This window comes from Belonocnema kinseyi, chromosome 9 (assembly GCF_010883055.1).
Source record: "Belonocnema kinseyi isolate 2016_QV_RU_SX_M_011 chromosome 9, B_treatae_v1, whole genome shotgun sequence".
In the NCBI taxonomy this organism is placed as follows: Eukaryota; Metazoa; Arthropoda; class Insecta; order Hymenoptera; family Cynipidae; genus Belonocnema; species Belonocnema kinseyi.
The window spans coordinates 34787156-34814323 of record NC_046665.1 but is presented as its reverse complement, the minus strand read 5'-3'; the positions used below and the strand labels follow the sequence as shown (position 1 = coordinate 34814323).

At 31.6% G+C, this 27168-nt stretch overlaps 3 protein-coding genes across 4 annotated transcripts in view; 2 read left to right on the top strand and 1 right to left on the bottom strand.

The window, feature by feature from the left end:
• Positions 1-1674: 1674 nt before the first annotated feature.
• On the top strand, positions 1675-4941 carry LOC117179477 (deoxynucleotidyltransferase terminal-interacting protein 2). 2 transcript variants are annotated; one of them, XM_033371333.1, is made up of 3 exons: positions 1675-1903; positions 2344-3014; positions 4780-4941. In XM_033371333.1, the coding sequence occupies exons 1-2, from the start codon at positions 1810-1812 to the stop codon at positions 3000-3002; spliced, it is 753 nt and encodes a 250-aa protein (XP_033227224.1). In that variant the 5' UTR covers positions 1675-1809; the 3' UTR covers positions 3003-3014; positions 4780-4941. The 2 variants fall into 2 exon arrangements, with proteins under 2 accessions (XP_033227224.1, XP_033227223.1); XM_033371332.1 differs by lacking the exon at positions 4780-4941 and having other exon boundaries at positions 1676-1903; positions 2344-4347.
• LOC117179479 (estradiol 17-beta-dehydrogenase 8) lies at positions 3115-8999 on the bottom strand. Its single transcript, XM_033371334.1, has 4 exons — positions 8783-8999; positions 8571-8687; positions 3783-4158; positions 3115-3393 (listed from the first exon to the last, which is right to left on the bottom strand). Exons 1-4 carry the CDS (start codon positions 8820-8822, stop codon positions 3180-3182), a joined length of 747 nt encoding a protein of 248 aa, XP_033227225.1. The 5' UTR covers positions 8823-8999; the 3' UTR covers positions 3115-3179.
• An 8643-nt stretch (positions 9000-17642) lies between these two features.
• The window catches only part of LOC117179476 (raf homolog serine/threonine-protein kinase Raf), a 16092-nt gene continuing 6566 nt past the window's right edge, over positions 17643-27168 (top strand). Inside the window, exons 1-2 of the mRNA XM_033371331.1 lie at positions 17643-18161; positions 18840-19043. Of these exons, the coding sequence (XP_033227222.1) occupies positions 18139-18161; positions 18840-19043 (227 nt within the window). The 5' untranslated portion in view covers positions 17643-18138. The remainder of the gene's footprint in view (positions 18162-18839; positions 19044-27168) is intronic.

Below are 27168 nucleotides of genomic sequence, written 5' to 3'. Positions count from 1 at the left end.
AACCGGTACCATTGGATTCAGCAGGTCAAAATACATAAGATTAACTAGTTTTTACCTTTTGCCTCTTGAATGCATACGGGAACATACCCAGCTCCCGGACTATTATGACTATCACAATATAACTCAAATATAGTGGGTCTGAAGATTATGTTTACATGTAATTAAATTGCCTATCAGCATTTTTGTGATATATTAAAGTGAAATCAGATCCTGAAGAAAGTAAGATTAGCAACCCGTTTTTCTACAGAAGGTCGCATATTAACCCACGCAAATAAAAAGTACGTATGATGTGAAATATAAATAGCAATCATAATAAACTCTTGAAAAAATATTGTAGTAATGTTTGACCTATAGTCTATTATTACTTGTTAATATTTATTTAAAAAATCATATGATTATAATTTTAGCGCAGGCCTATTTATAAATTGAGTAAAATTTCGTTTGCCATAATAATTTTTGCAAGAGCTACTTTTTGGCAAATGTGTGGGTTAAAAAATCATATAGTCGAATTTAAATATTTCATATATTATATCACGTAATTTTATTTATAATTTATGCTTTGATAACAATGCTTTAGTATAATTTAAAAATAAATAATCTATATCATGTAAGTGTGTTTATATAATTTGATATCAATGTAGCGATTTTGAATTTTGCGGGGAACCAGAATGGCAGCTTGCATATTCCCATCTAATATAGCATGATCTAAGAATACACGGTCTAGCCACACGCAACTAAAAAAAAGTTAACCAATAAGGAGCAACTCCACCAATTTTAACCATACTGGATAAGTGAGCGCGCGACAATGAAGTATATTTGAAAGGAAGTAAATGCAATGAACGAAGATTGTAAGTAAAAAATAAAAAAATTATAGTTTATAAATAAATTAAATTAGTTAGAAAATAATGAAATTTTCGAAATGCGTAATCGAAAGTATAAAGAAATATATAATATCTAACTTGTAATATAGAAGAAATACTTAGAAATATAGATAACATAACCTCTCAAGGCACCTGAGGAATTGTACCTTTTAACGCGAATGAAATGAAGTATCATCCACCTAAGCAGATAAAAGAATATTGTTTTCGGGCTGAAAGCAGAAATAAATAAATGCAAAATAATCGATATCATATCCTGTATTATGATGATATCCGTTTTTATATTTCGTATATACATAAGCACTAAATGAGAACAAAAGAACCCTCTCAGGGTACACAAAGTCACATGTTCAGATCTTATATTCATATGAAATAATGATTTCAATGGTATTTTCAATAGAAACACCACTACAATTTTCACAAAGTTAATCTTAACACGACGCGCTTTCACAAACGGATAGTGTCAGCTGTGTCTGCTTCTTGCACCTTATTTGAATATTGAGAACTTTCACAGGTATTGACATTGATTTACAATGTAGCCATAATTCATGATTTCAAATCTTTTGAGTGAAGACCGAGACGCTAACAGTTGCTATGGTAACCAAAATGGCAAAAAGTGGTGGAGTGCGAATGGGGACGAAATCGGGGGAGCTGATGGCTAGACCGTGTATTCTTAGATCATGTAATATAGTACCTTACCACTGCCGCTCTCGATCCATGATGTCAGAAAGGTAGGGTGCCCTAGGGTGCCGAATCTGATTGGTTGACTTTTTTACTTGCGCCTGGCAGGACCATGCTTTGTTGGATCATGCAAGATTGGGGACACTGGTTGACCGAGCCTGATTCTCAAGCCTTCGCGCAGGAATAGTACCGGCCTTCTATTACTTGTTTTAATAATTAAAAGTTTAACTATCAAATAAATATAGCAAAAATGAATATAATAATTGATACAAGAGGTCAAGCAGACCTTCTCACAAAAACGAAACTTGTAGAAAGTGATGATGATTGCGACCTAGACGATATTGGTAAGCGTTATAAAAGTCACGCATCTATCATTTGACTCTAGGTTAGCCCAGTATATTTTATTACCATTTTTATCCACAGAAATATTTATTTTAAAAAATCTTATATTATTTTATATCTAGTACGAATTGATTTATTAACAACAATACGTTTTTGCCTTTTGACTAATTCTATATATATATTTTTTAAGATTTTAACAAACTTGCGATTTCGAGGTTAAGTTTTGATTCTGAGGTACGTGAAAACATGTTTTTTTATGTTTCAGGTATTTCTCGTGCATTGTTTCTAATTTAAGATAGGGCAAATTTATAACTGAATAAAAATTGAAGAAATGAATAGTGCCCCCAAAGTCGCTTCATAATCTGGACTGTATCTGATTTGGAATGTATGCTTTTACTTTATTGCATATTATCAGCGTATTCATTTCACTTTATGTTTCCAGGAATCGATCCAATGAAGATTAAAATGCCTCGAAAGAAATCAATGAAGAATACTGGAAAATTATCAGCGAAGGACTTTGACCTGGAGGAATTTGAAATAGACATGGGCTGGAGTAATAAAAGAAGAAAGAAGCCTCAAAAGGCAACCAGTGTTGCAGAAATAATAAAAGAGGTCACTCCCCTTGATAAAATTCTCCAGAAATCAGTAATCACAGTAGGTTTTGAAAAGCTTAAAACTCTACCTGGATACGACCTTAGCGAAAAGAAGTTAAAACAGCAAAGAAAATGGGATCGCGAGAAGACTAAAGGAAAGAAATGGTTCAATTTACCTGCCACCGAAATAACGGAGGAAGTCAAACGTGATCTAGAAGTCATCCAAATGAGATCAGCGTTGGATCCAAAGCATTTTTATAAGAGGAACGATATGCAAGGGCTTCCTAAGTATTTTCATATCGGAAAGGTTATGGATTCTCCCCTGGAATATTACAATGGTCGCCTTACGAATAAGGAACGCAAACGCACGATTGTGGATGAGCTTATGGCAGATGCGGAATTCGCCAAGTATAATAAACGTAAATACAAAGAAATCATTGAGGAGAAAAGCAAACTTCACTACAAGGCGCACAGACATGCGAGAAGACTGAAAGGAAAGAAGAACTAGATTTAGCTAATGGTGACGTATTTAAAATTAATTATGTTATTTAAGTTGAATTTTAGACATGAAAAAAAACAACGATTTAACTGTTATTCATTATATTATTTAGGGTAAAAAATACAAAAAATAATCATCTCCTGAAATGTATAGATAGTTTAATGCAATTTAGTTGTTATTTAAAGGTTAAAGTCCTCCTGTGACTTCAATAGATGCTCCATTAACATAGGAACTCCTTTCCGAAGCCAAAAATGCTATAACTTCCGCCACTTCCTCTGGTTTCCCCATTCTTTTTAATGGAATCATTCCGATAAACATTTCTTTTACTTTGTCTGGAACACACGCAATCATGGGGGTTTCTATAGTGGCAGGCAGTACTGCATTTACGCGAATTCCGAACCTAAAAACATTTATTTATCTTACTGCATCTTATGGTAGGATGGGGTTTAATGTGCAAAATATGTGCAAGAAATTATAAAACTGTACATTTGTAAGATTGAACCATTCATGTTTGTTACCTCTTTTAATGCCTTTTTTATAGCAAATTTCATTAAGGTTGGACATTTAGTTAATTATCAGAAATTATATACCTATGTATGCTCATTCGTTAAGTGTATACAATTTTAGGAAAGCTTCAATTTTGTTTGAAAAAGTGTTGAAAGTTTCAGAAAAACACCTTACGTAATTTGTGGATGACCTCTGAGAAGATGACTAGGAAATTTTCAAACAAAATTTCGTGAAAAAAGAGACACGCAGAAATGTTAATTTAATTTGAAAAATAATTCTTACTTTCCAAACTCCATAGCAGCGGTTCTCGTAAGCGCTACCACTCCAGCTTTCGAGGCAGAGTAATTACACTGGCCAATATTTCCTATTTTGCCTATTATCGATGATAAGTTAATTATGGAACCACCTTCCGACACACCAGCTTCGATCATTGCATTCGCTGCGGTTCGCACGGTGCAGAAAGTGCCTTTTAAATTTACTTTCAAGACTTCGTCAAAGTCTTCTTCGCTAATCTTCAAGAGAAAATTGTCTCTAGTGATTCCAGCTGAATTGACTATGATAGTTGGGGGTTTTGAAAAGTGCTGTTGGCATTTTTTGAAGGTACTTTCTACGTTTCCTAGCTCACTGACGTCGAGCTCTAAAGCCAGATGTCCTGAACCTGGGAATGATTTATTTAAATGATTAAAAATACATCACGCTCTACGACAGGAAATAGTTTCATATGTTCGAGAAATGGATTCCTAGTTTGAGATATATTTGGCTAGTATCAAAAGTGCCATTACTTTAAAATCCTAGAGAACTTATTTTTTAAGGTGTTCTTCCTTATCAGGTTCTGCTTCCCTTGTTCGAAAAAGAAAATAATAAAAGTGACTCAAGTGAGAAACTGACATTTAATATTACAGTGGAAATCTTCAAGAGCCCTCCCTTCTATAGCCTTTCCGAGAATTGACGCCGCTCCGCATGTGGGTGGAACAGGGTTGCGCGGGATCTGCGGCTATCACTCAGGCGAACAGTTAGACGTGAACAAACAAAAGCGGAGCAGGCTATAATGAATTAGTTGCCACCCACCGTCAGCCCCGAAATCGGCGCGATAGAAGAGTCACTGTATTTTTATTGTAAAGTCCTGCAAGATGAAGAAAATAAAAGCCACCTTGGTGGATAAAAGCTAGTAGGGTATTGCATTTATAAATAATGAATGACATGTTTCTGTTCTTTCAAACAAAAAACTTTACTAGACTCCAATAAATCTCTAACTTAATGTTGCTTTATTGTATTCTAGGCATTGGTTCTGAAATTCAACGTTTGCATTAGACTTTTATTCAAACAAAATTCACGACGAGTGCTTTTCATAATTTTGATCTAAAAGGTGGCAGTATGGAGCTAAATAACTGACCTTTTTCGAACTGGGTTTTTTGCATACAAAATTCTTTTAAAAAATCAAATACAAATTGTATTAAGAGGATTTGTTCGAATTCACGTTTTCTAATATAGTAATACAACAATTTAATTTAAATTCTAGTGTGCTTGGTCATAATTATTTACTTCCCTTCAACATCTATATTTTTTTAAATTAATATCGTTTATTAAAAAAAAATTCTTTCTATATACCGTTTAGCGAAAGTACGTCTTATCACAGTGGACTGACGTCACACTAAATTTTTATTTTCTCGGAGCAAAATAGATGATTCAAAATTCGTAGTCGAAAATAATAATAATTTTTAAACATATAAATAAAAATATAATATATAAATATCTCACGGTTGTGAGACGTGGTTGTGGCTGAAATTTTACCGCGATTTCGCTGGAAGCGGGTGCAATTTTTCAGATTAGCACCCGCTCCCGACGAAATCCTGCGGTTGTCCTTATGACAAATTTTTAATTATATATATATATATATAATTTTGTATTAACAATATATTATATTGTAGGAAATCAATATTTAATCATTCGACGCTAACATCAATTTATCAAACAATAATAAATAATACTTTATCTGGGAAAATTGCTGGATTATTTTACAGAATAAATGACATAAAAACATAAACAATGATGAAAATAAAATAAATGCAGATGATTAGAATACATTCAACACTGATTTTATTCCAAATTTTGGGAACATCTTAATAATTTTGAAATCAATGTTGGATTAATTAGTTTACATACTATATTTAGAGTTATTTTTAAGAGCAATATCTACTCAAAATTGGAAAAAATATGTATGAAATGATAGACAAAAAATGTGTGATTAATAAGGTTAATTGCAAAGATTCACAGAAGTCTTGAATATCACTCAGTCCTTTTAAAGCATACAATTACACATGTTCATGACTTCAATTCGAATGACATTCTTTTTCATGAAAGATATCATAAAAAGAGAGATTTCAAAGAGATGTTATTAATTGTTATTAATTTAAAGACAGACCTCTCCAGATACAACAAAGTATGGGATAGAGTTATAAATTAGTTAAATGAACTTTCTATTACTTGAAAGTAAAAAGAATTCTTTTATAGAACAATCATTTTATCACTAAAGATATTGATTTTATTAGACTTAATAAATTTTTAATTAATATAAATCGAAATATTTTCTTTTCAGGATTTAATCTTTCATAACTTTAGCTTTTCCTATAAACAATGTCTAAAATTTTGATATACAGTAATTTAACAGTCGATCTGACTAAAATTTGGTCTCTCTTAATATTAATTTTTTTAATTACACCATATTGCAATTACGATATGAGTTTTCATGTTCTTATCCTTGAACAAGCCTTTTTTTGAAAAACTAAAATATTTCACAACCAAACAGTCTTGGTTGAAGAACAAGAGAACAAAAAAAAGTACATAATTTAAGTCGAAAATTCGGCTTATTTTAAGGTGTCACAAAAAGAAGCATAGCCACTCTGAAATTAAGAATGACATCTGAACATTAAATTAAGGGAATAAGATTCCTGAAATCAGGTCGGGGCTATTTGAAATTCAGGGACACATGACCTGAAATTCAGGTATGCTCGCTCTTCAATGAAGAATATATGTATACTGAAAGCTAGTGTAACCTTAAGTTAATACACTATCCTAGCTGAAATTAAGGGTAATATTCTAAATAAAAACCAGGAATTTCTTACGCCTTTCGGACACTCCTCGGCTGTTCTTATATGATAGTTATTCATTTTAGAAAATATACATGTTGGGTTCAAATTTGTAAGAAAATACGGGAAAAATGGAAAAAACAGTATATTGGGGGCAGGTGTGATCCAAAATCTTCAGACAATTGCGATCCGTAATGTATTGAAAGGGCGCTCACGTTCAGAAGTAAAAAGTTTTGTAATAATTTAATTATTTCCATGGGTTTAATAATCCAAGTATTGGCTGACAACTCGAACTGATTTTGCTGCAGCACTTTTTTAAATCCGTGAAACCAAAACTCCACGATTTATGGAAACGTAGTATCATAGCCGAGACTGACCAACGTGACATGAGTATTGGAGTAGGATATTGCCACGAGCTGTATAGTAGCGCAAGCGTTCTGTAACGTTCTATATTCTATATTCGTGACGTTCTATATTCCTTTATTTTAGTTGACGAAAGCCTTACAGGTTATTTCAGGTTGCTTTCAACTTACTTTCAGAACTGAATATTGAAATTTAGGAGCATACTTTACTTTATTCCATTTGAAAATGCTGATTTCTTATTTAAAATAAGCTAGTACTTTATTCAATATAGTTTGCACACTTAAATTCAGGTTCTTTCTTAATTCAAGTCAAATCTGAAATTAACTATAAGTTAAGTCGACTTAACTTGTCTATTTAATTTATATTAAGCCAAACCCCAAAAAAATATACCCGCTGCGCGGGCACATTCTCTACATACACTTTAACTACATTTTTTCAAATATAAATATTATAACTTAAATCGAAAACTGTGATTTAAACTTCTCAGGAATTACAGCCATAAATTGTAGCTGACATTTTTTTCAAGAAGGTTCTCAAAGCACCTACGGCTTTAACGATTACATTCTCATTACTTTTTTAAGTTTTATTCAAATTAAAAATGTCATTAGGATAATTGGCAAGTCTGTTTGCCGTGTACCAGAAACTTTGACAAAAATGTCTAAAACACATGCAAAATATTTTTTCAAATTTTGAAAAAGATCTAACTTTTTGAATTTTTGTCTGATCAAGAAATTTGACTGAGATAGTTTATAAATATATTTCATATCTCGTACCGAATTTTGAATTGTATTTCTTAATATATCAGAAAGATATTTTTTTCTATTTTTCGGAACATTTTCAAAAGTAGAAACTTTTCTAATTTTCATTGAAATTGAAAATTTTATTTCGATATAATTCAAAAATCTTCTACCCATCTATAAGAAACTTTGAAAATAATTTGTAAAATTTGAAAACAAAATTTCAAATTTTGAAAATGCTTTGTAACCACGCTAACTTTTGAAGGACTTGTCCAAACGAGTTAGCCTTTGATACACTTTTCAAGGTTCTCAAAATAAAGGTTATATATATATATATATGAAAGAATGCCTTACATATAACAATTTATACTGTGACTCCAAACTTTAAAGAATTATACAAAGATAATCAGACTCTTGTTTATTGCATCATTTTTGACGAGAAAAGTACGTAGGAAATCCTTACTTTATTTCGATGGGCTATTGAAATTATTTTAATAACTAATATTTATATAAATCATTAGTCAATGATTTTGAGTTAACCTAGAAAATAAAGCAAGTTTGACATGGACAAACTGAAATGTCTGGTATTTGGATACCTCAATTAAAGAAATATTCAGCTTCGAAAGTTTTAATTTTTATCAATGGCGAATAAAAAATCTTTTTTTTCTTAGATTTTAATGGCTACCACGATGGAATAAAAATTTTAAAAACTTCAATTTTTCTTTCATACCGGTTAAACATAGAAATCTGTCTTATCGACTATTTAACATATTTTCAGGTTAGATTCACAATATACCTATATTGCACGTGATTCTGCCAACTGAAAGTAAATTGTAAATTATAAGATCGTGCAGATTGTTATAAGCACTAGAACCAATTCAAACCTTCTAAAAACGAGGTAGTTTGCTCTGCAGCTTTTAAATTTTTATCCGTAGCAATGACCTTGGCACCTTCTCTCGCCAGAATACGGCACGTGGCTTTTCCAATGCCACTGCCTGCACCTAAAATTTAACAATTTAATAATTAGTATAGGGTCGATAAAAATTCAGAAAGCAATTTGTTGAACTTTGATTGATGTTAGACAAAGTAATCAAACCTGTAACAAAGGCGATCTTTCCCGCAACAATGTTCGACATGGCTGCTAATTTATTTATTTGAGTACTTAAAAACGAGTGTTATGACGTACTGTCAACATTCAACTATAATATGTACTATGTTACAAACTTCAAGTACCGCTCGGAGTTACATTTTTAACACATGGAGCAGTTTCTACTCGCGTTGGTCGCGAAAGACCGCGACATAGACTCTACTGTAGAATAGGTCCCTTACGTCCTTATAAGGCCTAGGTGGGAGGGGGTGGTGACCCCTAATATCATGGAGGGGGGTGATTCTACTTGCAGTTGCATGACCGAACAATTTTTCTGGCTACCGTCTTGCGTCCTTACGCTAAGAATTCTTTAGTAATAAATTATTGTACGTAGAAGCAAAGAAGTAGTGCACGGAAAAAAAATTCTTGAGGCGAACGAGTGAATAGAGAATATATTAAACTCAAAGAAAGTGTACGCTTGAATTAGGTAAAACGTTTAGTTAGAAGAGTTACACATTTAGTTACTTTATGTAAATTGTTCTCGTAAATCAGGAATTTGGGCAAAATAGTTAAGTTGGAAAGTTTATTATTTTCGACAGATTATGTATAAATGTATTATCTTCAGATTAGAAAAAAAATTTAGTTATAGAAATATATTAACTTACAGTAGCCAATTCTTCGTCTGGTATCGCGAAAATGAATTTCCCTGAAATCCGTGTAATGCATTTGAAGGTCAAGTTTGTTGTTTTTATCGCGTTTCTTGATATTTCAATATAGTTATCGCCTACAATCCAAACAAATGAAAATTATTATTACTGCATCATAAACTCCATTTAATATTAACAATCGCGCACATTTTAAGTGGTAAAAAGCGTTTAATTGTCCAAAGTAAATCTCAACTGTCACTGCTCCCGATTAGACCGTCGCTATTTTATTTCGCTGCTCCCATAATGCACCGGCGCTCTTCCCACAATTGCTTCAGACACCTATTCTTAATATCCCTATTATAGCTTATTTTATTTAACTTATTTAACTTATTTTTAAAAAATCGAAAAAAAGTCATGTTCTTCGCTATTTTCTTAGAGTCATGGTAAATTTCTCGACTATTTGTCCATACAATATGTACCATACAATTTTGACATTGAAATAATTTTTGTTGACTTGGAATTACAAGAAAATATTTTAAAGTGATATATTGTTATTTAATTGACAATAAAATTAACTTTTGGTATATAAATCATCAGAAAATTAATTTTATTGTAAAATAAAGAGCAATATATTATTATATTTTTTTGTTATCGATAAATATATCGATAACAAAAAAAGTAGTGAGGGAACCTTAGATTTGAAACAACTTCCAGCGAGAAAGTTGTTCTATTTAGTTATAAGAAGATTTTTATAAATTTTTAGATAGACATTCAAAATTGATGGAAATATGCACTATGTGATATAGTACGCACCGCCGTAATAGTTTCGATCATATTTGGCGGAGTTATTACGATTTATTCCTGGCGGACCGAAGGAACCGAATGGAGCCTCTACAAAGTACCCGTAAAGACCCCATTCGGTTCCTTTTTAAAAAGCAAAATAAACTTTTAAATTGTTGAAATTCGGATTCTACGTTAGAATTCCCTATCGAAGGTCACGGAATAATCGCAAAAGTTTTTTTAGCAACGGTAAAAAGTTTAAAAAAATATAAGACGTATAACGTCTTTTGACTGCTACACTTCAAACGCATCGCCTGTAAGTAGCAGTCAACAGGCGTTATACGTCTTTACGGGTACTTTGTAGAGGTTCCATTCGGTTTCTTCAGTCCGCTAGGGTTGTTTCAATCAGTTATCGCATTTCGGGAAAATTATTTTTCAGATAAAATATCTTAGTATTAAAACTCATCATATTCATCCGTTTTGTTATTCTAAAAAAGCATATATTGAAGAAAAAGTTAATTTTGCGAATTTGAACATTTTCCAGTTATTGAGACCCGGGATTTGAAACTTTTAGCGTTTCCATTTGGATGTCTTAATTCGCAAAATTTAACCTAATTTTTATTGCCCGACGCTGTAAAACGCTAAAAGCTTCAGATCCCGGGTCTCAATAACTGGAAAATGTTCAAATTCGCAAAATTAACTTTTTGTTCAATATATGCTTCTTGAGATTAACAAAACGGATTAATATGATTAGTTTTAATACTAAGATATTTTATCTGAAAAATAATTTTCCCGAAATTCGATAAGTGATTGAAACATAAATCGTAATAACTCCGCCAAACATGATTGAAACTATTACGGCGGTGCGTACTATATTACATAGTGCATATTTCCATCAATTTTGAATGTCTCTATCTAAAACTTTTAATAAATCTTCTTATAACTAAATAGAACAACTTTCTCGCTGAAAGTTGTTTCAAATCTAAGGTTCCCTCAATACTTTTCGTTAGCGAAATTAGAAACACGTGTTTACCGAGCAGTTTAAATAAGGAAATTAAAGAATATTTTGTAGGTCTCAAGAAAGTCTGAAATTTGCAACAACTTAAATTAGAAACAGTTTTGAATTGTTTTAAATTTAACCATTTAAATTAAATATCATACAAATTTACGAATTTTTACAATTTATTGAAAAAGATATGAATGCTGCTAGGCCTGGGATTGGTCATATTGCATGAAGGTAAGTACCCGGTAATAAGCGTTGAATTCAGAAGAATGAAGAATTTGTATTCCTATGAATACGCGATTTTTCGAGATTCTAAAAATCCCACAACGGGAAAAGAAAAATTGCAAATCATATTTTCCTTAATCCACTTCGTTAAATTTAACGGAAGCATTTATTTAACCTACTTTTTCATCATTAATTCGTTTTATAACTTATAAATTATGAAAATATTTGAATTTATGTTTATTTATATATTAAAAAGTTATTTAAGCGTGTTAAAAAATGTATTAATGTATTCGTGTAAAATGTGTAAATGAAAATAATTTTAACTCTAGAGAAGCAGACTTGAATGTTGAGTAGAATTAAACTTTTAAAACTTATATTCCAGATGAAGGAATTAAAACAATTAATTAATTAATTAATTAATTTTTTATTTATTTAATTAATTTCTGTTGCAGCGAATCTTTCGCCAGAAATCGATGTAAAGGTTATTTTCTGTTTTTTTTTTGTGATGCGGCGGTCACTATGAAAATAGAAATTAATCAGTGTCGGTGATATGCTATTCTTATAATGACATTTTATACAGATGGAAAAATCGCGCATTCAAAAGAATAGAATAATCTTCACTTTTACGCTGAAATCTGAAATATTAATTTTTCTCTATTCAAAGCTTATTACCCGGTAGGCCCTACCTATTTTTTCAGGACAGGCCGGCCCGAGTTAGTTAATCTCAGGCGTTTATAACATCTCTGCCTCGGGCATACTAATTTATTTTTTCTAAAGAAAAACTTGTAAGGTGTTTTAATTTTTTGAAGCGTAGAATATTCAATTGCTCTCAATTTAGACTTGACACCACTCAAAATTGAAAATAATAAAATAAATCATTATGAAACGTATCTTCCCTGCAGAAATATTGAAGAACCGCCATACTTTAAGAACGTCTTCCGTTCCCGTGGCAACGCTTAGACTGACGTCAATCCTGACTGTACTGACGTCAAGGAATGCAACTCGAGGCGTGTTTACAAAAAAATTGAACTTAAATTATTCACTCCATAAGAAAGGATTGGCGCAACTATATCAGAATAATGATTTTATATTGACAAGATGAAAGGTTTAGTAAATACTAGTCTCATCTGATGCAGTCTATATTAACCATTCAGATTTGCGAGCATGTACTCTCTTAAACTGAGCCAGTAAAATTGTCACTGGTTTAATCAGCATTTTTAATTATTAGTAGTGAACTAGTGATTCTCTGATTTTCAGTGGATGAACTAGTAAGTGACTCCACCAAAACAGCGTTATACTGAATATACCAGTGATGCAAATTCAACCAGTGATATAGCACTCCCAGCTGGCAAGACATGGACGTCTAGCCGCGTCGTCCGTTACTTATAAAAACCCTTAAAACTATCGAAAACGGAATTTATTGTTGACTAGTGTTTTTGTTAGAAATATTTGGGGCCTGTGTGTAATGAATTGTGGATATATCTTTTGCTTGAAAGTGGGGGACCTCTGGTCACTTGGAAAACGCGACCGTTGAGGTAAGACAGGCCTTCCCATAGTTATAGGCGCAATATATATTATGCCCTACTATCAGGCCTGGCGTGAGGGGGGGATACTCCACGGGCCCGGATTCTCCGGAACTGTTTCATTTCAAAATTACTTGTATCCCACCCCCCGTCGACAACACCTATGTCCACTGCCCAGCTTACTACTATTACTGAGCAACCAGCAAACCTCACTGATTAAACCAATGATGAAATTCTACTGAGTGAACCAGTGAGACTTCACTGGTTTATTTTAAAAGAGTATCCCTAAATTTAAATGCAATAAAGAAGAGAGAAAAAAGTAATCGCATCGAGGGACAGCGTACGAAACTTAACTTCAAAGGTTTAACGTGACTTGTTCGGCCCAAAATGAGCAATGCAAATTCAAAAAACTTTACTCATTCGTGCGCTTTGTGCGCAAGTTTGAGCGCCCCTAGGGTGCGCATCAGTCGGATCTCACGCATAAACCTCTTTTACAATTGAAGCTCAAACTAGTGACAACTGTCAAAGCTGTAGGCAGAAAATTTTTTCTGATGAAAATCACACAGGAGAGTATATGTATATTATGAACATGTTTCAAGAATTTCGGGGGGTGGGGGGATCAAACACGCATCACCCTCCTCCTGTTTACGGCCTTCAAAACTGTAATTTGGTCATTTTAAATTCCTTTTGTTAAAGCTCCTTCGGAAATAATAAACACCTGTTTATCACGTGACTCGCGCTTTACACTCAATTTAAGTATGTCCAAAATACCTTAGACTAGGACTTTTTATACAGATATTGCAAAATAAAGTAACACTTTTATTTTATTTTTTTATGTTTAAAGCAAAAGTTAGTGTTTCATTAAAAATATTCATAAGCAAGTTTGTAGATCCTTTTGAGATAAACAATTCTTTATTTTAACGTTTTTCATATCTTGTACAGTTTTTCTGCAAGGTGGCATTATTTATTATTAATAACATTTTTCATATCTTGTATAGTTTTTCTGCAACGTGGAATTATTTATTATTAATAACATTTTTTAAGATTGAAACAAAAGCTCTGAATTCTATCAACAATTAGACTCGTGCAAGTTTGAATATGTTTTTGAGATTAAAACTAAAATTATATGTTTGATCCAAAAATAGTCTGAAACAAATTTGCAGATTTTCCTAAATGTAAAATTTTTCTCTTCTACATTTTTTTTATATATTGTATAGCATTAAATAAATTGGGAAAAAATAATGGACTAGTTTAAGCGTATATCATATTCCACTGGTTCTTCCCTTGGTGTAAGAATTCTAAAAATTTGTATTGGTTCTGAAAATTTTTTTTAAATCGAAAAGAAACACAAAATAGGTTGAAAAAGTTACAGTGCACCGTTTTTCTACACAACCTTATCGTCGCGGTGTCGGAAAAACGTGCAGTGTAATTTTTTTCAACATCTTTTTCCTTCTTAAAGTTTCATATCCTCCGGGCAGAAACTCGTATAGTTTTGGTTGAGTGTCCGCTCGTCCACCGTAATTTTTCCTAAGGAGGGGTAGTGTTGGGAGGGGAATGTAGGGAAAGTATGGGGTGGGAATGTTTGAAAAACTTAACTGACTTTTTCCAAGGAAAATAATTTCCAAAAATTTTTTTTTTAATTAAAATTATTTTTCTAATTTTGGACTGAAAAAAGTTTTGTGACTTAATTAACTTCTTAATAGGCTACGATAAGATATACCATTTTTTGTATTTAATCGATACCAAAATAAAGAAAAAACTCATTTGCTAAGTTTAAACATAATTTTTATTATCAAAATAAAATTGGCTGTAATTAAATGCATTCTAAATTTGACACTAAAATGAGATTCTAATTCTTAGTTGCGTCACGTGACTTTCGATATCGCGACGCGGGGAACTTAATAAAAATTAATTCTCTATATCGATACACGTAAAAGGGATTTAATTCCTATGTTGAATTATCAAGAATTTTTAAACAATAATTATTTTACTGGTTAAAAAATGATAATCTTAATAATTAAAAGTAATTTTCTCACTCTAAAATCTAAGCAATGATAATTTTAAACAAAGGATCGAGGGTTTCAGGACCCCCAAACATGTGACTCCTAGAAATCCGTGATATCGGAGTTGCGCACTGAAACTGAAATGTCATTTCCAATAGCGTATCTAGCTGAGAAAAATTAGGGAACATTTGAGTATGATTCACTGGTTGGCATTTTTTTCGTTCGTGCCTACTTAACAATCTTGTTTTGAGAATGAGTTAAACAGTTTTTGCCAAAAAACACGGTACATGAAAGTTATCTAACTATTACAGAACAAAAAGTAACCCAGTAAAAAGGCTTGCATTGAAAAGTATTCGAAAATTTTCCTAGCCTTTTGGGGGAGTTTTGGATTTTAGAGCTAAAAAACCGTAGAATAATAAGAATAATCTGTGCAAAATAAAAAAATGTTTAAAGAGGGTCTTGTTTTTTCCTTTTTTTTTATTGTAAAATTGTGATTTTCTTTACAGGTGGGTGGGTGGTCCTGTGAAGAAAGGAGCTTCGCTCCCCCAGCCAACATTTCAATGTGCGCCACTGATTATTGAATCCTTTTCGATACCGTTTTTGTCTTCGTTTTGAATCCCTATCACAGTAAAAGTTATTTTTAAAACTGAATTTTACGTTGTCAAGGTTGATTCCCACTGAAAAAATCTAATTGGGGCGAATTAAAAAAATTCGCTAGTAATCCCCATGAATCTTGCTTTGCTACAATCTTGAATTGGAGCTGGTTGTGACTTTGCGTAAATTCGTGAAAAGTAATATAGTCTTCAAATATACTATTTGCCAGAATTCAGCAAAAAATCGGTAGGAGACATAATTAATTTGATGCGTCAGCACGAATTATTTTCAGAGTCGCGCAACTTTATTGTAATTAACAGGATTTCAAGTCAAGCCATTTAATTGAATCCCGTAAACTCATTGGTCAGCCCCTGGACTCATTCACATGGGATCACCGGTTCGAGTCTCGAAGTATGCAATTCTGATTATTTTTTTCGAAAGTTCCTTAATCACGAATTAAGGAGCCTTCCATAAACCACGTGGTCCAAGCCACGTGGTTTTATATTCAGGTGGAAAAAATAATAGTAAAACGCACAGCTTACTCCTTTTTTGAAATAGCATGCGGAGTTTTAAATTCGATCCCTGCGAACCGAACCGAGTGCCCATTCCCCAAGTCTTTTTGTTTGTTTACATTAGTTAACGAATCGAGGCAAGACAATTCTGGTAATAACCACTTGCGTGGTTGCTACCATTCATAATTTTTTTGTTTTATTTTCGTTTTACAAGAAATAGAAAAAAACCATGTAGCACCCTAGGAGAGGTCGACGATAATGCCACGGATGACCACATGGGGGTAGGTGGAGTCAAAAAGTGGCAAAAATTGGGCCACATGGTTTATGGAAGCTCCCTAAGCAGGGATGCACAGTTAACCGTAACTGGAAGTTTTTTACGTAGAATACCTAAATCAAGTATTTGACTTAGAAAACCGGTAAAATACCTAGTAAATTACATGCAAAGATGGCGGACCTGTAGAACTGTGCAAAACCTTATTTTTTTGAATTTCTGGCACGGGCATTCGTAAGAGTTCTTTTTCCAATGCCAATATTTTTAATTGAAAAATAATAATCACAATTAAAGTGAATAGGAGAAACACACAAAAACACTTCGGGCTTCCATAAATTCCATGGGATGAGGTTAATTTTAAACATATACAAGTAAATAAAAATAATAAAAATTATCCAAATGTATGGCAATGTTTTTTGCTACATAATATTAAAGAATGTTGCTTCTAATCGCGTTCTGAGAGACAGGTATGTAAATAATTTTGAAATATTGTTACATTTGTTCATTTAAATATTTGTAATTGATATTTAAAAAAATTTAAATTAAAAAAAATATCAAAAATTTTACCTAATAAAATATACACTGATAAACAAACTTCATTATAATTAACTTATGTACGTATATGATTTCTTACATTTATCTCCAGGAATGTTTGCAATGGGCTACGGTATTTTACTTACCCATCCTTGCTCCTAAGACGAATTCGAAAGCAGAATTCGAGCGAATTTAAATATGTTGATTAGCCGAAATTCTCCTTAATTTGTTTTTTACCTGTTTGCTACAAAAAGCTGGTAGCCGTAATGAAAAATAATTTTTTAAATTGGTTTATCTTAGTTTTATATATTTTTTAAATTTATCACGTTTGAATAAAGCAAGATTTTTGCGATAAAGTGATGCATTGTTATGCGCAGACTTACTAGATTTTCAAAATGTTATGCATCTGCAATCAAGCGCATTCTCATGCTTTAAAAAAATGGCATTTTTAATTTATTTCAGGTTATGTTTGATAGCTCCGATCGGCTTCAAAGTGATTGGAATCTAAATAGGTTGGCTGTCTACTCGGGGATTCAAAAAGCGACAGAAACGCCGTTCCTAGGTATTGAATATTTTAATAATACCTTTGAATGTAAGCCTTTGATTTGGCACATATGTTCGAAATCAGTTTACTAACCAGTTTTTCGAAATTATTCCGAAGACATTTGTATCGTTTGTGTAAAAGTTTTAATAAAATGTCACGCGCATTATGTAACAGTTATATAACAGCGTTACTGTGTAAAATACGAGGCACCCGTTCACGTTTCCAAGAACCTTCTCTATCAGTTTAATATCTACAGCACTGGCCTCGACCTTGTCGTCGGCTAGGCACAGGCACACTTGTGTGGGTTGGATCATGCTGGTACCTACTACTGCTCGGCAATTCGGCACCTCGTAGTTCGTACGCCAGTGCCAGTTTTGTTTCGGTGCGGCTTGAGAGCAGAAAATTAGGAAAGTACTGACAACTAGCGTGCACACATTTCGCTTTTGTAGGTATCATCGTCGCGATTCGCGGAATGCGATCCTTCGGTTGTTCCCGGTTCCGTGAATTCGAAACAACACGTAACGAAGGCTACGAGAGCGAGAGAGATAGAGAGTCAGGAGAGGATAACGTAGGATTTACTTACTATACTTAGATAGTATATCGCGGCTTGGTGCATCGTGGACAGCGAAAACAGATTGATTTAAGGGACAACCGGCACTGGCAGCACCGGTTACGGGAGTAAGTCTTGCCGCAGCGGCATTCCAGGATGATATTTTACGCTCCAGGAAGATGGCCGTGATCGGCGAACCCAGGTACAATAATGCCGAAACAGTCGATTAGACAACAAAACATCACTTCATCTGCCTATTGTCGTACTGTCTCTCGATTCTCTTATTTTCTTCCTTTCTTTCTTACGAAGGTACTGTCCCGTTAACTTTGTTCCAACTCCAATCACTCAGCCAACAAGGCCAGCAATTTTCAAGGATACTCTTTTATTTTTACTCGACTTATTATTTATTAGCTATCTCTTTAAGTTTCAAATTAACAAAGACAAGCGAAACCATTTTTATCACTGGGATCCAGAGGCAAAAATAGCTAAACATGATTAATTTTGATGAGATAATATTTGACCCATGTTCGACAAGCTGTGCTGAATACAAAGATATATTTAATTGTAGTTACAATAAAATAGATCCCTGCAAAATATTTGTGAGAAAAATATATTTGTAATTAAACGTACCCCGATAGAGTGATTAAATTTGAATTAAAAATTTAAAATCTCAAATTTGAATTAAATTTGAATTAAATTTAAATTTGATTCATTAATTAATTTATGTTAATATATAATTTTGAGAACAATAGAATGATAGGTATAATATATTTAGTCGATTAACAATAATACATTAAATAAACAATAGAATAAACTAAAATTTAATTAGAATTATTAATATCGAATGTTTTGATTAAAAACAAGAATGTAATTTCAACAGGTTTCCAGCAGTCCACGTGAGAGAACTGTCGGAATTCTTTAGTCATAAAAGTAAAAGAAGAATAAGTCTATCCTCACCTGGCTGTCATCGTAGGAAAAGGAAGAGTCGATCGGCTCGCGAGAGCACGATGTTGTGTTCGCGAAGTGCTGATCAAGGCGACCTTAGCGACTCTGAAGATGGATCTGTGGAAACGGATCCTCTTAGGTGACTATGCAAACCTTTATTACATTTCTTAAACTCTTAAGAAATCTGCCAACGAGTGAATTTTCCCAACTTTAATGCTCCCTTCTCACTTTTTACGGGTTTTACTCGCTTTTTCCTTAATTCCCTGGTTTCGTTTTTACGCATTTGATAAAAGTGCGAATAATTTCACGCATCTTTAAATATTAAATTATGGGAAAACTGAACTGGGACACTGTGCGGGGAAAATCCTAAAATAAGAGCAAATTAATCACTTTAAGTGTTACGTGATATCACACGAAAGTATGCTAGTTTCAAACAGTAAATTCCGAAAATTCTTAAGATTGTTATAATTCCAATTTTACCTTGTACAGTCTTGAGTATATCAAGTTTCTCGTAATCTTTCAACTTAATATATTAAACTTTTTTAAATTGAAAATTACTTACATTTGTACAATTTTTAATCAAATAATTATTATCAACTATTATTTCTAATTGGAAATCATAATAGATGATAAATTTTGCATTTACATTTTTTTTTTTAATTTTAATTTCCTTAAATTAATTCTTTTCATTTTTATGCCTTAAATACCAAACTTACTAATTTCGAAAGCCTACCATTTTTAAGTAGAGGAGAGTACTCGAATATGAGATGTTCTCGTAATATGAGAAAGCGGGGTATCAGCTAAACTAAGAGACCCACTCTGTTGGTTCTATGACTAACTTGTAGCCCTTGAAGAAAGATTAATTTCGAGTTATAGTTCATTTTTCATTGGGCTTCTAAAGATTATAGGCGAACTTTTTGTGAAATCGATGGTGGACGAGTTGTTGGAAGGGAATTCTTTAAGCCCTATTTATTATTCATTAAATATGTATTTAGCAGTAAAGTTTGTCTGGAGTGATGGAGATTGAATAACTAAGTAGGAAAATATCGATAGTGTTGAAGTTTTTCATTGTACAGGTCAGGCATATTAAGTGCATAGTTGCACGGTGTGGTTCTCATAATATGAGATACCTATGGTTTTTATAACACTGGCTGCGCGGGGGAAATTGGTTACAAAAGTATTTTGTGACTACTGCAAAAACTAAGTATATCTAAATAGTAGTAAATTTATATTTCGGAAACATAGAATGAAGTTTTTCATTAAAAATAATACTTTATTTTGCATTTTATTAGCTATTTCCTGGGATATCTCATATTATGAGAATAGTTTGACGTGTTTGGAAAAAGCACTTTTTTACATTTTTTGTATATTCAGCATAAAAAAATTTTTAATCAAATTTTTTATTTGAGCTCCTTATGACAAACTAAATTTCCTTTAAATTGACCTATATTACTTTTAAATTCAGTACACAGAATTCCGACAATCACGCCCAACAGAGTTGGTATCTCATATTTGGGTACTCTCCTATATAATTTTAAATTACACAGTATTGAATGCTTTAAACCCAATACTGTACAATTATAAGCACTTTCAATTTCGAATTTATTAAATTTTAAACGCCTATTCTGAAATTGGTCAATTATTTGCTAAAAAAATTACTGTATGGAATCTCTTCAGCTTAGTATTACAATTTCAAAGAGAAACGAGTTACGTTCCCGTTATCTTTCAGTTACTTTTTCTAATTTCCTATAACGGACTTTTAAATAAGTAATGATTTTGATTGTTCTTGCACAGATTTCAAAGTAAAATTTTGCATTTATTTTTACATTCACTTCAGGAGAAATAATAATTGCCTAAACTGTCTGACGCCTAAACTGTTTCTCCTCGCGACTATAACTCAACCCGGTTTTCCCCTGTAGTTTTGTAGAAATTCATTGTACGTCGCAACAAATTAAATGACTCATCACAAATACGAATACGTTCAAAAATTGATTGAAATTTATTTCAATTTTCCGCTTTTTTGGGAGTTTAGATATAATGCAATTTTTTCCCACATTATACATTATTTTTATTGATATATTATCTCATTATAACTGTTGGTAGTTTTTTCACAAAAAATTATTAAAATTTCTGCACGATTTGTTATTGGTGTTCAAGAAATAAAATTGTTCTGAATTTGCAAAAAAAATTTTGTTTGCTATTATTCTCTTAATTACAATAAATATGGAATTTTTAACCAGAAATATAAATTTTCAACTAAGAAGGATAATTTTTTAACCAAAAATTGAATAAAAAAATTTTCATTAAAAAATTAATGTTCAACCAAAGAGATGAATTTTTTTAACGAAAATTAGGAAATATGCAACTGTCATAACTTTCATAAACTTTCAACCAAATAATTTTATTTCAAACCTCGAAGGGAGCGTCCATATATTACGTAACGCAAAAATCGATGTTCTTGACCCCCTTAACCCCTTTGTAATGGGAAATACTTATTTAAATGAATTTTATACCTCTTCTTATTTTACTTATATTTGGTTATTTTTTGGAAGCCATAAAGTTAATTTAAATAAATATTATAAGTTGAGAAATGGGATAAAAAGTGTTCTTGAGCATTTTTTTAGCAAGCTGTTTTATCACGTAATAGGGTTCGTCACCCCCTACCCTCTTCGTAAAAAAACCATAACAGAGTCTTTCCTCCCCCCATCCCCGTAAACAGCGTTACGTAATATATGGACGCTCTCAAAGATGAATTTTCAACGAAAATGAATACTGGAATACTTGATTTTTTAACAGAAAAGAAGAATTTTTAGATAAGAAGATTAACTTCAAATGAAAAAGATAATTCTCTACTAAAAAAAAATAAATTTTTCAACAAAATATGTGAATTTTCAACGAAATAGTCGAATTGTCAATTAAAACAGAGCAATGTACATACAAATTGTTTAACTTTGAACTAGAAATGATCAGTTTTCAGCTAAAAATTAAACAATTAAATTTTCAGTTAAAGAAATTAATTTTCAAACAAAATGATGAATTTTGAACAAAAATTATGAATCTTCAACTGGTATACTTGAATCTTACGCCAAAAAGATTAATTTTCTACCAAAAAAGACGAATTTTTCACAAAGTGAAAATGAATTTTCAATTAAAGCGATGCATCTTTAACAAAAAAATGAATGTTTACAAAAGAGATGAACTTTTAACTAGTAGGTTGAATTTTTAACGAAAAAAGATGAATTCGTAACGAATAATGTAAAAAATTTCTATTATAATTCAGCAATATTTCTTCCTTGAAACACTACTTCTACTCTAGACACTGCTTGAAGTACTTTTTTTACCTAACATTTAGAAGAGGGAACATTCAAATTGTCACAAATTTTGACTTGGAAGAGGGATTTTTGAAAATTCCTTTCTTCTAAATCCGAATTATAATTCACTTAAAAAATTCCGTTCTATGTAAAAAAAAACCCTGTTCCAAGTGAAATTATATTTCTTTATCGAAGCTCCCTATCCTAAAATAAATCCCATGATTTATTCTGAAATTCCCTGTTTCAAGTCAGATAAATAAGGGGTAAACAAATAAAACCTGATAAATCCACTTTTTGAAAAAATGGTTTTTCTGTATGTTTGGAATATCTTCAATTCGATTATCAAAAGTAAGTCAGCGAGGGAAATCTTACTAAGCAACAAAATGGCAAAAGGCTTTTATCATAATGGAAAGAAACAAAAATTCTTCCTCCTATAGTGTTTCGTATTATAAAATTCCAGGATCAGACTCAGGGAACGCTACATTTTTTAAATGGTATGGCAAGCCCTCTTTTTCACTAATAAAAAGCAAGAAGTCATTTCTCGGGTTTTCATGGTAAAATTGTTAAATTTTCGTATCGGATTATGGGCCTTGAAGGATCAGTGACAGAAACAGAGGACCAAAGAGAAGCAATAGATAACGGAATCAATAACGGAATCTGAATCGGAAATGACGATATACAAACAAAAAAGAATTTTAAATGCAAAAAGACGAATTTTCAACAAATCAAGATTTTTCACTCAAGAAATAAATCAAAGTTTATCTAAATTTTTTAACTTTCGAGTCGAAAGTAGAATTTTCTCTACAAAAATCGGATTTTCAAACCGAAGTATGGCTTTAGCAACAAAATAATTTTCTACGAAACTAATTGATTTTTACCCAACAAACATGACATTTGAAAACAAGAAAATTATTTTTTTTCGCTAAAAAGGAGAATTTTCAACTAAAAACGATAAATCTTAAAAAATGGAAAGGTTACGTTTTCCATTGAAAAATTAATTTTAAAGAACAAAAAAAGGACTTTTCGACTAAACAGTTTAAGTTCCAACCAAAGACATAAGCCCTGATCAAAAAACTATTTTTTTAACAATGTAGTTTAACTTTTACCCAAGTAGTTGAATTATCAATGAAAAAAGATTAATTTTTAACAAAATGGGTAAAATTCCAACGAAAGAGATAAATTTTCAACTAAAAGTATACATTTTTAAGAAAAAAACGATTCCTTAATAAAGTGATCCGTTCAAATTTTTCAAACAAAATAGTTGAAGAGACGACCTTTCGCATACTTCCTGTCGAGTTGCAATAGATGATATGTTTACGTTTCGAAGGAGTTTAAATAAACGAGGTTTGACTGAATTTTCTTTTTTTTTAATACACGTTTGCAGTACAGAAGATTACTGTTTAGAATAAGGCTTAATTTTACAAAAGTGTTTCATATCACATTGGAAAGCCAAAAAATAGCAAAAAAATCTAACCAATATTTTTTTATTACTTTTTTCATTACAGGGGGTACATTTTTAAATAAGGGTTGATTTTACAAATGCGATTTATAGCACATTGTAAAGCAAAAAAATAGAAAAAGAATCTAACCTAGTAATTTTTTTTTTAATTTAATGATTTTTGTAGAGGGCGCCGCTGAGTTGACGGCCAGCTAGCGACGCCCTGTTTTTCTCAAAAACTAATAGAGCAAAAATAACGAATCCTTCCATCTCTGGATACAGAAGACCCTTTCTCAGACAAATATGGGATGCCTCACTATCCACTTCATGTTGATCTAACGTTTTGGGGTGCTCGCCGTGAATAGCTTTCTGCCTCCATTGTATTTATAATTTCGCTATGGTTTCTGTTCTGATATTCAAAACCTCATCTGAGGACAAGTTGAATTAATGTGGTGCATTCGGTGCTTTATAATTATTATTTTATTTATAACTACAAAAATATCATTATTGATATTATATCTAATGATACAATTAAAAGCTTTTAATATTAATTGATGTAGTATTTGAAAGCTGCAAAAAATGGTCAATGTTTTTTAAAAACATATAAAAGTATTATACGAACTTTGTAATTTAAATATTTTATAATAAGCTCAATGGTATTAATTGTTAGATCAACTATCCAACTTTATGTGATATAATGAAGAAAATGTAGAACTTTAGGCTTCATGTTAATATGTTAATATGAGAACGAAAAAATAAAAATCCTTAATCAAAGATGACTGGGGGTAAAAGCGGATTGAGTTCAGACTGGGAGAAAATCAGATTGAAGTCCAAACTCGTTTTACCGCGCGGAATAATTTAAGTTCGATTCTACTCTGACGTTGATTCATTCTGTTTCCGCACCTGTAATTTTTCAAAATCTTCTTAGTCTCAAAACGAAAACTGAAACCGATTCTATTCTGCAAAACCATCTACACCACATTTACTCTCGGCCCATCAAATATGATTTAATTTTAGATAGCACTATTGAAAGCATTCATGTTTGAATAAGGTTAACTTTAAATTAATCGTTCAAAATTTAATATTGTGCAATGGAAAATGTTTAAAATTTAACAATTTTAAAAAGGAAAATTTAGAACTAATAAGTTTTAAATTTAGAGGGATCAATTTTAACAACGTAAAATTGAATCAATTGAAATTAAACAAATTAAACCATTCAGTTGTGTACAATTTACAAATGACGAACAATAATTGTAAATTTGAGGTCTTAAAAGTTTCAAATTCATGTCTTCAAGAATAATCAATGTCAAATATCAAAGTAAAAAAATGACCGCTTCGCGGGCACATTCTCTTTACACATAGATATTTTCAAATGTCATAAAGACGATTCTCATAGCACTTACAGCTTATGCGATTATATTCTGATTGCGACACTCGCGCTTCACGCTCGACAGTTAGGTTCTACAGATAGTTCTCTTTAAAAAATAAATAGATTTAGACAAAATAAAATGGAGTTTGAAAAGTAGGTCTGTTTTTCGACATAATGTTTAAAAAAATACTTTTTTTTTAATTTACTCAGCAGGGACATTAAGCCACAGACTTTAGTTTGTTCAATGTTCGGTTCTAAAGTCAACTCTACAAAAATGTGTAGTCGGCTTGAAACAGATATTGAAAATAATTTCACTATTGTATACAAATGTATCAATAAAGGTAATCTACTCGAATATTAATTATCTAAAATTTTTTCATTTGTGTCCAATCGAAAAATTTTATTAGGATAATTTGGAAATCTTGTTGAAATCTACTAACAAACGCGATGTAAAATGTCGAATCTCTTAAAAAAGAAAATTGTGCTATTTTAAAAATGATCTTTTTGAATTTTTATCCAATCGAAAAATTTCATTGTGATAATTTCGAAACATATTTGATATTTAGTAACAATTTTTATTAATATTCCCTAATCAGAAAAATAGCTTTTTCTATTTTTGAAAAATTTTCAAAATATTGAAAAAGATATGATTAATTATTCAAAAGTTTGCATGGCTACAACATCCAGATGACCACACAGGAAACATTTTATGATTTTCGGACTCTGTGATTGCCGAAACGTTAAGATCCTTTAAAAATGTTGGTCTAGTTGAAAAATTGCATTGGCATAATAATGAAATATATTCGATATTTACTACAAATTTAGACCGAAATTTCTCAATCTAATAACATTTTTTATTTGTTTAGAAATTTAAAATATCATAATAGTAATTTGCAAGTACAGTGAAACCCGTCAGTAGCCCTCCCTTCTATATACCTAGGCGAGAATTGATGCCGAGCCGCAGGTAGATGTAACAGGAGCTGCGCGGGATGCGTGAGATCTGCGGTTGTCACTCAGACATGAACAAACAAAATCGGAGCGGGCTATAATTAGTTTTTTTCCACCTACCGTCAGCTCCAAAATCGGCGCTATAGAAGAGTTACACTGTATTTTTGTCATGTACCAAAAAGTTTGACCAAAATGTCTACAAACTCTTTAAAAAATTGGTTTCGAATGTTGAAAATGCTTTAAATTTTTTTATTTGTTCGGAAATATCTGATTAATAATCTTTAAACAGTTAATGTGGCTGTAACATTCAGGTAATCACACAGACATGCAGTTACACACTGACAATATTTGATGAGTTTCTGACTCTATTAGTGTCAAAACTTAAAGAACCATTAAAATCTGGATATCGGAAATTTGAACGATTACATTACACTCTTATGAATGAGAATGTAAAAATTATGTCACTGGTTTGAATAATTAATACCAGGAGCCTTACCTAAGTAAATATTGTACTTGAATATTGAATAATTTCTAATACAAGAATCAAGATTATATATTGAAGTAGAATATTAAAATTCCCATTCTAGATGTATACTTTTTTTCCAAATATGAAAATAATATCTTATAGCGAATTCGGTTTTCCTACACTGGTGCACTCCAAGAGCACTCTGATCAGAGATGAGGTGGGAGATTGCTTATGCCGTGTATTTGATTTCGACCGACTTACCGCAGCGCGCCCTGTTTGCCTTATTGTTATTTTTCGGGAAATAAATCGAAAGGTGGCTTACCTGCTACTCACTTGGTAAACAAGGTATAATTTGATAAAGTCGGTAGAGAAGATCGGAGTTGGTAACAATTATGAATAATAAAATAATAAATTAAGAAAAATGTATCAAATCTACTCCTTTAAACTTAATTATTTAACTAAGCTTTGGCTTTAATGGTTTTTTCAACTAGAAAATGTTATAATAATAAAGATAATTTTTTATTTATTATCTCCAGTTCTTAGAATAATATAATAATGAATTAATTTATAATTAATACTGTGAATAATCATACCCAATTATTTTTATCCATGTTATTTAAATTTAAATTCATTATTGGGTTTTTAAAGATAAGGAGCTTACATAATAATAATTAGAGTATGATCTTCAACTCAATAGATTCTATATTAGGAGCTATTCAATATCAATATTAT